General features: G+C 38.9%; 1 protein-coding gene across 3 annotated transcripts in view; it reads left to right on the top strand.

Moving 5' to 3' along the window:
• pola1 (polymerase (DNA directed), alpha 1) overlaps window positions 1-12,935 on the top strand; it is a 57,240-nt gene that overhangs the window by 38,792 nt on the left and 5,513 nt on the right. For all 3 annotated transcript variants that reach the window (XM_040127612.1, XM_040127613.1, XM_040127611.1), the window contains one exon: window positions 7,111-7,207. In XM_040127612.1, coding sequence (XP_039983546.1) covers window positions 7,111-7,207 — 97 coding nt within the window. The remainder of the gene's footprint in view (window positions 1-7,110; window positions 7,208-12,935) is intronic.

The raw sequence follows: 12,935 nt of genomic DNA, 5'->3' as shown, positions 1-12,935 counted from the left end.
CTGTCCCATTCTTACAATTTCTATCTCAACCCTTGCCTTAACTCTTGTCAATTTTATATCTTGCGTGGTCTGCTCCTATCTGTCCCCCTTGGCTGCTTTGCCGTGTCTGGCTCTGTGGCGACAGGTTGTAAACCAGAAGGCCAATTTCTGCTGTCACCGTAGCCACTTAAGCAGCCATTGCTGTGCTTGAGGGCCGTGGCACTTTAAAATGTGGGCTGAATAAAACATTTAACTCTCTGTGCTCACTCATGCACCCTTTCACTACCCTAAAACCTGTAGCCTGTCCTCATTTACCTGAGTTTTACCACACTGTTTGAATCCCTATTCTATCTTTACATAGTCTTTTTATTTACATCTATGGAGGACAGGTGATGATGGTGACAGTAGAAATAACCAGCAAAGTCTACCAGGTGGTTTGCATTAAGGTTGAAATAGTGTAAATAAAATAAGCCAGATTCAGTTGAAAATGGTTAAAGAAGTATTTAACTGGCAAAATGTAACAGACAAATACACTTCCGTCCTCAAATAAGAGGGGTCAATAGCAAATAGTATCTAAGACAACAAACAATAAAAAGTGCGGTGGTCATGCTGAACACTTTCTATATAGCACAAAAGTAAAATCTTCAGGTGGCTCTATAATGTGATATGAAGTATATGGGAAAAGGTAGAACAATGTGTCTGAAAGCCTCAGTATATTACAGACATTTGTTTTTTGGGATGTCTGGTTTAGAAAATATTTTTCCCCCCATATGTTACATTGTTCCTTTATTCTTAGCATATTTTTCTAAGCCATCTTGATGGCAAATGGATGCACGTTAAAATATTTCCTTTACTGTTAAGAATGGGACTTAAAACAAATTAAGAAAGGTCTTCCCTATGTCTCCCCCTGTCTTAGGAAGGGTTCATATGTTAACTGCAGTACCCTTAAAGGTTAAAGAGGTTTACAACGATGGTGAATAAGCTAAACGGGTAAAAAGAGCTAGAGTTAACATGCATTCAAGTTTAATTCAATATTTATTTTGTCTGCTTGGTCTGCAACTATGGAGCATCTTATGTTGCAACCTAATTGATAAACGGATATAAATTGTAGCTAGTTCATAAATTGGTATACAAAGCACAGTGTTCATTAAATGTGTCATATGACTACATTAAACTGACCTATAAATTAAATTGCCTGCTGAGGGATGTGTTTTAGCAGGATTGTGTGGGAACACAGGGCAGTCTGTCCATCTGGTTAAATGAACTCTGTACTCGACAGTACACTGGCTACAGATAGTGTGAGGAGGAAATAAACAAACAGGTCGCATACAGTGTTTTCCTCTTACTGTTAAAAGCATAGTGTTAAAGTCAGTCTGCAAAAACAGGGAGCATAGTGACCATCCATTGAAGGCGCTTCTGTTATGCTCATGTCATAAATTCAACTTGTGTGACATTTAAGCACAGAACAATCTTTGAAATCAATCATTTAGGCAGAAGGGGCGAGAATGCAGGACACTCTTCTTCTGTGGTGTCCTGATTTTCCTACCCACTACCATTATCCACCAGTGTTGCACTCATTCAGGGCAGACAAAAAACATCTAATGTAGGCTCATACTGTACAGTTAGACTTGACTTAAAAAAGCTTAAATTTCTCCAATGTGGCATTGTTGAGGGTTTCAAGTGTAAATGTGCTTTTTTTTTTTTTTTTTTTTCCCACCCTCTTGTTTCCTATAATTTATACCTGCTACATGTTGTCTAAATAAATTGATTAATCTGAAAGTTTTAATAAAAGCATTAGACAAATAAAATATGACATAAAAGACAGAACATTAGAAGACAGAAAAAAAAGGCATTTTAATTTAACTTTGAGTATTAGATGAATTCTCCATTAACAACTTTCATAATGAATTCTGTATTAATTATTAAATTGAAATAGGAATTTTAAATGACTTTCTTTACTCTTTATAATCAAGACTGGCATACTATAGTGTCTGTCCTTCTTAAGTGCCCTTAAGCAAGGCATTTAAACCCTAATAATTGTAGCTGACCATGACCTTTACCTCTACCTGAGAAGAGATTTTCCTCCTAAGTATTTGAGCTATTACATGATTTCATACTAGGGTAACACTGACTTTTCAGTATTAGAGAACTCTGTTGTCGGAATCAAACTATGGCATAGAGATTAATAGCCCAGCATCTTACATAATAAATTGCTGACAATTATGCAAAGTACTCAAGAAGCCAAGTGATCCAGTTGAACTCTCTGCCTGCTGGATCACTTAGGCTACATTCCCTTTGTGCTTTTTATCTGCCAGTCATATAAAAGCAGCAAACCTTCACATGTAAGAAGCAGCAAACCTTCACATGTAAGAAGCTGCAAACAGAATGTTTGCAGTTTTCACTTAATAAATTATTCAATTAAGTTATATTTTATATGAATAGCTGCCATTTAATTTTTGGTCACTTGAGTAATTGTTGCAGCTCTACTAGAGATTGGAAGTTTCACAGTTTTTGGAAGTAATATATCCCATTTCTCTCTGATTGTAGTGATATTAGCTTGATAATCCATGATGACAATCTTTAAAGCCGCTTCTTGTTTGTGACTGCTGTCACTTTTCTCTCTTGCATCATGGTCCATTTACCATCACTGTGGGTGCTGCCTCTCTTCTCTTCTCCTCCTTCCACCTGTCTCTCTCACTCTGCCTCTTTCTTTTTCTCCCTCTCTTCCTCTCTCTGCACACGGATTCAGAGTGTGATCTGATCTCCATGTAATTGGAGAGTAATAGGCACTCTGCCTTGATTGGTTGGTAATTTGGGGGAGTTATGCACAGGTGCAATTTGTAATATTTTCAGTAAATTAAATTTCTTTATCTTCCTCTTTCACTCACTCTTCATCTCTCCCTCTTTCTGCTCCCTACCTCTACAGCGCTTAGCTCAAATAGGCTGTTTTTTCTCACCCAATCTCAAATCTCTGTTCTTTCTTTTTTTCCCCCCCCTTTTATTCAATGCTTTCTTCCCTTGCTCCTGTCTTTTCATTTTCTTTCCCTCCCCTCCCTCCCTCCCTCCTTCCCTCCCTCCCTCCTTAGCTCTTACACTCATTTTCTCTTCTCCTGGTTTGCTCCTTCTCTCCTCTCACTCTCCCTTTCTCTCTCTCTCTCCCTCTTTCTCTCCTGGTTTTATTGATGGATGCTCAGGCACCCATTAGAGCTTATTTTTTCCCTCTAGTGGAAATTGCAGCATGTTAATTTTTAGACAAATTACTGCAATAGCAGGTATCTCTATTTGATACATTATAGCAGGAGCAATCAGAGATAATTGAGTGCCTTTCAGAGGGAGACGGCTGCATTCACTGCCGGCTCAAAGCTGCCCCATTATCGCCTAATCGCTCTTTAAACACTGAATTTTGCTGAACAAAAATTCTTGTCATAATTTTGCTTAAGTGTATTTGGAAATCACAGTCCTTTTGAGTGAAGATAATTGAAATCAAATCCCTTTCACTGGAGCTGACATTTCTACATTTCCCCCCAATTGAAATTAATTTCAAAAATTGAGCATGAATATCTTCAAATAGCAGGCAATTATGTCTTTCAATGGGGAGAAATTACCAGTGCTGAATCGTTGGAGGCTTGCAGGCGAGAGCATCAGTTAAATGCCTTTGTTTCCTGCCGTGTTTGCCTAGTAAAGATTTACATATATTGACTCATTATGGTGTCTTGTGAAGCTGATCAGTGTGCCTACCACAACCAGCGATAATGCTCATCGCATCTAAAAAGCTCAAGAGTTTTAAAGCCTTGTGGCCTCACAGCTGAGGGAAAATGTGTGTTTGATTTGCTCCATCTCTTTCTGCAGCTGCAGTTGTGTGAGGGCTTGGATATTGCAGCGTCTGTATTTAAGAGGCGTGTTTGCAGCTAAATTCTAGAGGAGTATGGACAAAAAGTGTGCAATGCCGAGGCCTTGTTTGTGTCACTGGTACTGGATTATTTTTCTTTTAAGCCATATCTATTTCAAGGCCTTGAATAGTTGTAGTCTTTCAGGAGCTTACATACTTTCCATCCACTATAAACTCTTTTTGGCCTGCTGTACTGTCTTTCCTCACGTACTCAGAGACATTGTCTGACTAACTACTTTTTCATTAACTGCTTCAGTGGTGTACCTGAGCAACAGTATAGTCCACAAACATTCTTTGGAGGTCGGACGTGTGTGCCTTTGTGTGTGCATGTGCGTGTCCCCTAAAAGATAGACGCAGGTACTTTTAGGACTCTGAGGCAGTCTTGAGTGCTTGTTTTATTGTGTGAGCCATTTTAGAATGTTCTATTATTTAGATCAATTTGTATGACTTAGCCTCCTATTCTTTCTTATTTTCCCTTATTCTATACATCCTGTCTCCATACTGTCTTTCTTCTTTCGCACAAATACACACATCTCCCTCTTTCTTTTGGCTTAACTGTGTTTGTGCATGTATACAAGCGGTGGGATGTGTATATGTGTGTCAGGAGGGGGAGTCAGTCGGAGAAGGGGAAGGCAGTCGGGGAAGAGGGAAGCAAAGGAGCAAGGGGTATGAGGTGGGGGCTGGGGGGTCCTACACTCCCGGGAGAGAGGCAATTTCACAGCTGGTTTGCTACTTAGGCAGTCAAGCTGAAAATGCTGCAGATTTGTGGAGCAAATTGAAATGGTGTCAGTGCAGGAACAAAGCGCTGGGCTGAATGAAGAGGAAGGCGCGCGTGCGTTTGAGCGAGTGAGGTGGGGTTGAGGGGCTCTAAATTCAATAACAACCCTGTAACATTTTAGCCACGCCTTTCTGACACCTGTCAATCAGTATGATGCAGGGACTGGCCCACCCACAATCAATGTTATATTGTTTGAATGTGCTGCTGTGTGTTTTATTTTCAAAAGGAAGAAGTGGTGCGGTGTTTGTGCCGACCAAGCTTTTCAACCTTGGCAGCCGTAACTGAGGCTCCATTATGGGATGTGCATGGTTTGGTTGTTGACTAGGCACTGCATCAACGGTCAACAGCTGTGTGTGTCATGTGGGCAGCCATATAAAGCCATTAAAAACACATTCTCTCATTCACTCATATTCACACATCGCATATTTTACATTTAGTTGCATTAGATACTCATGCCACTTGATTATGCCACCGTAGTAAAAACTGAAATTACAATTACGCAGTCGCCGATTGGCAGGTATAATGGGCACACAAAAACTCATTCTGCCTGCCTTCTCAATGGAAGTGATACAGACACACAGGAATTATCAAGGGATTCTTCCTGGTGGTAATAATAAAGCACTCCGTGCACACCTGATGGCAGTGTGGGGTGGGGCTTAGTGTGCCCTCTCCAGCAGGGAAATGACGAGCCAATATCTGCAATTAAACATGCAGTATAATAGCTAATCAAATTGACAGCCTCGACTGTTCACATGCCTCTCTCACAATGACTTATCACAACAAACTATTATGAGGGACGGTATTTTTTCTTTCTCTTTCACTTGCTCACTGTCTCTGATTCTCTCCATCTCTCACTTCTTTCTGTATCTTTACCCCTTTGCCTATTTTGCTCTTATCTTTTTTCCTCCCACCTCTCTGTCCTGCTTATCCTCAACATCTCTCTCTCTCTTATCTCTCTCTCCCTCAAGCTGGCTGTCGTGTGGCTCCAGTTAATTGCAATGAGGATTAACAAAGCAAGCAAATTTGTTTTCTTGCTTTACTGTGTCACACAGAGGAAGGGAGATGTTTTAAGGTAGGTGTAGTTCTGAGTGGGGTGCACATTTGTGGAGTCATGTTCAATCTACATGCTTTTCAAACTGGTAAACCGGGTATATGAATATGTTTTGGATGCTTTATGACTGGATGCTTTTTCATGACTCTGATCTTAACAGACTAAAATAATAGGAACTAATAACCTTATTTTACAAACAGGAAATAAAAGGGACAGTAGCAGTGTTGGTTTGTTAACTGTATCCAACAAGTGGTAACATACTGTGTGTTTGTTGAATGAGATCAAAGCGAGTTTGAGACGATAGTAATGCTACATTTACACCATGTCGGCAGTATCACAAGAACAAGAAAAGCATACTAGTATTATTCCCAATCGGGAATTCTCCATGTATTTATTTTCATATTGATTTATCAGCCAAATATTTTCTCAGTTAATTAGTTTATTTTTTTGTCTTTGAAAAATGGCCATTGCAGCTTCCCAGGGCCTAAGATGATGTCCTCAGATGTCTTGTTTTGTCTGATCAATAGTCCAAAACGCAAAGATTCCAGGTTACTATCAAATAAGATTTAAAACCCAGCAATTTTTTACATTTGAGAAGCTGGACCCAGCATAAATTTGGCATTTCTGGCCATCAAAAATGAAAGTTGATCAACCATTTGATTAATTGACTGATTGTTTTGATTCTACATTAATTATTCCAATGTGATTACCTCTCGTTGCTAGCCTTGTAGTCACACCAGATAAATAGAAGCTTAAAGCTTAAAACAGCTATTGTCTTTGTGTTACACATTTCTAGTAACAAGTGAAAACGGGTACAGACAAACAACGTATAGCTTATTTTTCAGTAGCTAAATCAATAATAAGAGTGTTAATACCATACTTTAACTGGTGTAACTGTCTGCCATGGTGGCTTTGCCATTTTGCCACCAATTTTTTGACACCTCTGAACGCTGGATCGGTATCACTACTAATCCTGAACTTATTATTTCTGCTATCAGTTAATTTCATTCAGTCACGGCAGGCCATGTTTTTAGTGCAACAGCGGTCCCTGGCCTGACTTTACCTTAAATAAAGATTATTCCAATGAATTTCATGCAGTTTGTTGAAGATTTCATGGCTGTCTGAAAATGTTACCTTTTGAGTAGAAGTTACAACATGAATGTTTGTTTTTTGGTTTGTTTTTTTTTTCCCCTACTCATATGCTTGAATTTCTGGTCTATGTGATATGGCGTGAATGTACAGATACAGAAGAAGCAAGAAGATAATGGGAAGGTGGGAGGGAGAGTGGGGACAGGTTAGCTGTTTTACATTATATGAAATGTTTTTTCCATTATATTCATCAGAGTGTCAGGCAGGTTTGTTTGTCTTGTGTTTTCGCTGAATTAACACTTTGTGTGTGTGTTCTCTCTACAGTATTCTGAAAAGGCCATGTACAACCAGCTCTGCTTCTACAGGTTCATCTTTGATTGGGACTATGCTGTTGCCAAAGTACTACAGGTTGATGAGAGAAGTAAGGCTACGCACACGCATCATGAATGACACTTGTTATTGTACTGTTAGGTCTTGTTCCCAACTGTCTTTTACTTCTTGTTACAGGATTTATTTCTAAATTTAGCACAGTATTAGTTGTGAAACCAGGCCTACATTTCTAAATTTGCTGTTTTATTATTCTGCAGTACTGCCTTTAGCACTGAAATCAAGTTACCAGAGCCGCTACTGAAGTTTGAATTTTGATGTCCTAACAATGCTCCCTCACAAATACACATCCAACATTGCATTAACAATCAATGGCTCAACATAAACCTTTTACTCAGGCTGCACTTACAATATTCAGCAATGATGTGGCAGGCGCACACACACACACACACACACACACACACACACACACACACCAGTACGGGCTCTGGATATGAGGAGGGGGTTAAGGACATTCAGCTCCTCGAGTCGACAGCCCTAATTTAGAGACCGGTTCAATCACACAAACAGAATGCAAAACGCTCCAATCACTGGAGGAAAGAAAGAAAGAGCCCTCCATCCCTATACCTCTACCCTCAATGTCCATCTCTACTGCTTTCTCTCTTTTGCTCTCTCTCTCTCTTCTTTCTCTCTCTCTCTCTCCCTCTCTTGGACAGGCAGTCGTTTGGATGTGTTGATTGAAAACAGGTTTTAGATTTGGCGAAATGATAGGGGGAGTAATGGCCGCGCTGACGAAAGGATAGCCCTTCTCCTATAATGGGACATGGAGCGTATATTTCCCCCCTTGGACTCAAATAGACGCTACTCCAGCACTCTGGGTGCACTCAGTAGGCGTCAGCCACAAGGCCTCTTTGAACCCATAGTTCTCCCTGATTGACGTAACTTGATTAGAAAGGGCTGCTGGGCCAAGTGATTTATTTATTTGATTAAATATTTATGTATGTATGCCTGAATGCTGTGTGTGTGTGTGTGTGTGCCAGGCTGAACCTGAGTGAGGCAGCAAAAGAGTGAGACGGCAGAGGTAAATATAACATGTAATCAACAGATGACCACTCAGAAGATGGAGGAAGCGGAAATAGAGGGATTGGACTGTTGTAGAGGAGGAAGGGAAGGGAAAGAGTACTAACATGATTATAGCCTCTATTTTTCCTTTCTTTTATTTCTGCCAAGATGTAAGAAATCATCACCAATCAATTCTTGATTCTCTTCCTTTATGTTCCTTTGCTTTGCTTTGTTTTTGCTCCACTCTGTCTATTCCCAAGTTTCAGTCATGTTGTATCTCACAAAACAATACAGTACAATACGCTATGTTCTTTACTTCACAGTGAAGCCCTGGAAATGTGTGCTCTCAGTTTACAGTATATATACTGTAGGGCTGAAGGGCATAGCGTACAGTGTTCAGTATACAACATCTGGTCGATGGTTGCAGAGCAGTATAGCAACTTGTCTCGCAAGGGCTGTGAGCATTTTCTGGTCCACTAACACCAGGAATCAGTCCAAAGACGGTGATAGGCTAAAAAAGACATTTCACATGGGCTGTCTGTCCACTTCCTTTTTCAAAATCCGACACGATTCATATGCTAAGTGTTAACCTTGCAGATGATACTGTAGACAAGTGGTTCCCAACATTTTGGGCTTGAGACTGCTATGATTATGTATTACTATGTATATCTTTCTGTGTTTAACTTAAAGATCTGTGTGTTAAAACTATGGTAGAAGGCATACAGTGTAGCTGCAGCTGTAGAGGGAAGTGAGCGTGAACTGGTGGTACAGTTTCCTCTTGAAATGGTACGAAAAGTGTCTCAGTGTGATATGTTAAGGGTCACATATCAGGGGACAAAACAGAAGGTTCTGGAGGAACTGGACCATTCACCAGTTGTGCATCTTAAGCACTACACCATGTCCCGACATCTTCATGTTTGCTTGTTACTGGCTGTCATGCCTCCAAAACCAAGTACTTTCCTCTGTTCTCTTAGCTGCCACTCCATCGAATCATCACCCTTCCTGTCAAATGGTTTTCTAAACGCAAGCCCTCTGCTTTTCCCAATTTGTCCCCAAAATCTGTTTGAGAGGCATAATATTTGGCTGTAGCTTGTCTGTAACACCTAGTAATGTTCTGTTACCAGTGTTATTCAGCATCGCCCAGCACTCTACAGAGTTAACATTCACAACAACTGTCCTGTTTCTGTCACAGTGATAACCACAAAAATGTGTAGCAAAATCAGACTTAGTAGTTGGCATTTAAATGTTTTCAGTAACATTAAGCAAATCATTATTTAAATACAGACTGAATTATATTGGTTATATGCGTTAAATGATTGCTGTTGCTACCATTGTGTACACGGTGCCTTGAAGTTACAGTTAAACATTATTGTATAATGCCATATCGATGCCATAATGAAGAAAATTACTGGACGAGGCAACATTACTGTAAATCAGAAACATGCAAGTGTAACTCATCAGAGTAAGATGCCTTGTATTTGCAATACCAATAGGGAGATGTTTGCCTACAAATAATGATTAATGTTCTAGTTATAGTATAGTACTAGGAGGATTGCATGGATGTTTTTTACCCAGCAGGGAGGTCATATTTACAGCAGATCTGTTAGGACTAGAACAGAGCATGTGTTGTTGTAAAGGCAGCTATAGGTAACTATGAGTTACTCATAATGGTTTACATTGTATCACTGTATCTCTTAAGCCTGTCTGGCAACACTGACAAACTGGTGTCTACAGAAAATGATTAATATCCAACACACACACCACTGTTTTCCTCAGATGGAAGAGAAGGCATGTATACACACACTCATGCTGCTATAAAATATAGGTTTAAGGTGTTATCCCCTGGTTGTGGGGCTGTAATACCCCATATTACTGCATTACATACCCAGGGGGCACACTGCTCTGATTACAGGGAGGAGACATACAATCCTATACACCCTGCTCTACTCTGTTGTGTTCGCTGTACATAGACTGGTATCTCTGTGGGAGTCTGTATATACACCACCAGTCAAAAGTTTTTGAACACCTCCAGTTCCAGTTGTTACTGAAATTTACAGTGTAATGTCTCCGTGTAATTCTGAAATTAGAGCATAGAACAAATAAAAACTAAAGGTTAAAAAAGAAAAAAAAAGGAATCCTAGAATCTTAAATCCTAAATTTAATATAAATTTTTGACTCATGCAGTAGAATGGCATTCTTTCTACAATGGAAATGAAACATTGTTTGGAAAGTTCGTCCCTCAAATGTGTTGCACTTGTAATTTGCTTTGCTTTCACCTTCTGTTTAGTTCATCCCAAACCAGCTCCACAAAGTTTGGACACCATGCTGGTCTTCCATTTTTTAGCCACCGTCTAGTTCTTTTCTTCTAATATTTCGGGTCATTATCTTGCTGTAGGATGAACCCTGACCAACCAGTCTGTCTTCCGTTGTTACTTACCTTTTTCTCACCTTTCTGATTGCAATATACAGTACTAGTTCCTGCAGTACAGTATTGTCCTAATAATGCATCAGGGGGTGTAGTAAAACAATTTGTTCCAACACTTCCTTTGTACAGACAAACTGAGTAATCAACAAAAGTTGGGGCATCTGTAGGAACTGTTTGCATTAACTTTCAAGGCTTAATTTACCTCCATTGCTGCAGGGATGCTGTAAATTAACCATTTTCTTATTCCTGAAATTTATGATTTTTCAATTTTTGGTGACCTAAACGCTTTTCTTTTTTTACTTTTTTTTTTAAACCGTACGTAGTTTGCCACTTACCCTTGTACCATTTAAGGTTATTTACTGGAGTACAACTGCTTAAATTTCAATATAAAATGGAAAATGGGGGTGTTCTAAAACTTTTTCATTAGTATTGTACCTATAGAGATATGCAACGCATTGTTGTGTTGTCCTTCTGGTGGTGATAGTGCTCAGTAGTAAATTAGAGAGCCTCAACTCTGACCACTAGAAGAGCTTGGTAGATATTGTGCCAGTGGATTGAAGTTTTAAATGCCACTCTGCTTTTCATCACTATTTGAGATCATCAATAGTTGATGCTTGTAATCAGTGGTCTTGGTATATGAATTTTGATACAGGAATAGAAACTACCATTGTCTAAACTAAACTGTGTTTTTCTTATTTTCAACAAACCCCATGAAAAGTCTAAAACCATCAAACAAGTATTGTCTGCCAAAGCCTGATATACAGTGCATTCAGAGAGTATTCAGACCCCTTCCCTTTTTTCACATTGTGTTATGTTGCAGCCTTATGCTAAAATCATTTAATTTTTTCCTTCATCAATCTACACTTAATACCCCATAATGACAAAGCAAAAACTGAATTTTGTAGTTTTTGCAAATATAATAGAGGGGAAAATGATATAACACATTGACAGAAGTATTCAGACCCTTTGCTATGACACTCGAAATCTGGCTCAGCTAAATTTGCAAAACATTTCTATTGTTCTGTTATTATTGGGTGTTGAGTGTAGATTGATGAGAGAATAAAATTAATTAAAATGATTTTAACATAATGCTGCAACATTACAAAATGTAAAAAAAAAAAAAAAGTGAAGGGGTCTGAAAGCACCGTGCAGTATCTTATTCCTCTGTGCCACAGAGCTCCATTGTTGTCCAAAGACTGTTTAAAAATACACCAGTGAGCCACACTGTTGAACTGGGTAACATGGTCCTCCATTACTATGAATACATACTTTATTTTGACTCAGTCTCACATGCTGCTACTAGAAATGCCTACTAGCGCAAGAAATGTGTTTTTAATCCGCGGCTGAACATGGTCCTCAGCAGATTTAATATTTACTCCTGTTTGAATAACATTTGCTAACAACTACAGTACTTAGTTGTCTTAGGAAATTATTTACCTTTTTTAAAAAAAAGTGTATATTTTTAACTTTTTTTTTTTTTTTTTTTTAGAACAACCCTGTTTCTCCTTGAACCCAGAATTAATAGAAATGTAGCTACATACAGTATGTTTTAATGTCAATATTGGCGGGTGATGGCTCACATTCCATTTGAATGAAACAAAGTGTGTTTTTTTTACTTAATGACCAAATTGAAAGCAGTAACAGTGTCTTCAGTCCCACCCAAGTCTCCACCTTTGCTGATGGCCAAGACGGAGTTTCATGGTTGCTTGAACTGCCAGCTTAACGTTAGCTTAGCTAAGCTTCAATAGATGCAGTAGAGGTGGGGAGTGACAGAATAGAGGATATGAATGTGTGGCATGGAAAAAAATCTGTAAACTACTAGCTTACAAGTAGTATAGGTAGTATTTCTATTATTGTTACCCTCTGCAGCATGCTCCCAATCTGTCATACTCTATATTGTTCACACTGCTGATGCTTGGTCACTGTATTTATATATTATGAGATAACTTCTGTTGCAACGAACACTTCACAATAGGACTTGGATCATTAGATAGTAAATAATAAAGTTAATAGTAAAGTGACTGTACATTTAATTTAGTAGTAAGAAAGTGGATTTAGTGTGACATTACTCTTTTTAAAGGTTTACATCTTCAGCAGGAATGAAGGGGATTGAGGCTGAGAGTGACTCAGGACAGGAAGATATGAAAGTATTGATGAACTAACACGTTGTTAGATTGTCAATATTTTCAATAATAAGCATATTACAGTTTCACCAGCCTTATCCTTTAAAGGTGCTATATGTAAGTTTTTGCTGTCGTTTCATAGCCAGCCTTGGCATTAACAGCTGTTTACATACCAGTGTAAAAGAAACGTTGCAGGTTTAGCATCAGACTTC

Source organism: Xiphias gladius, chromosome 5 (assembly GCF_016859285.1).
Source record: "Xiphias gladius isolate SHS-SW01 ecotype Sanya breed wild chromosome 5, ASM1685928v1, whole genome shotgun sequence".
NCBI lineage: Eukaryota > Metazoa > Chordata > Actinopteri > Istiophoriformes > Xiphiidae > Xiphias > Xiphias gladius.
The sequence above is the reverse complement of the archived record's forward strand: the minus strand, read 5'-3'. Positions and strand labels throughout refer to the sequence as shown.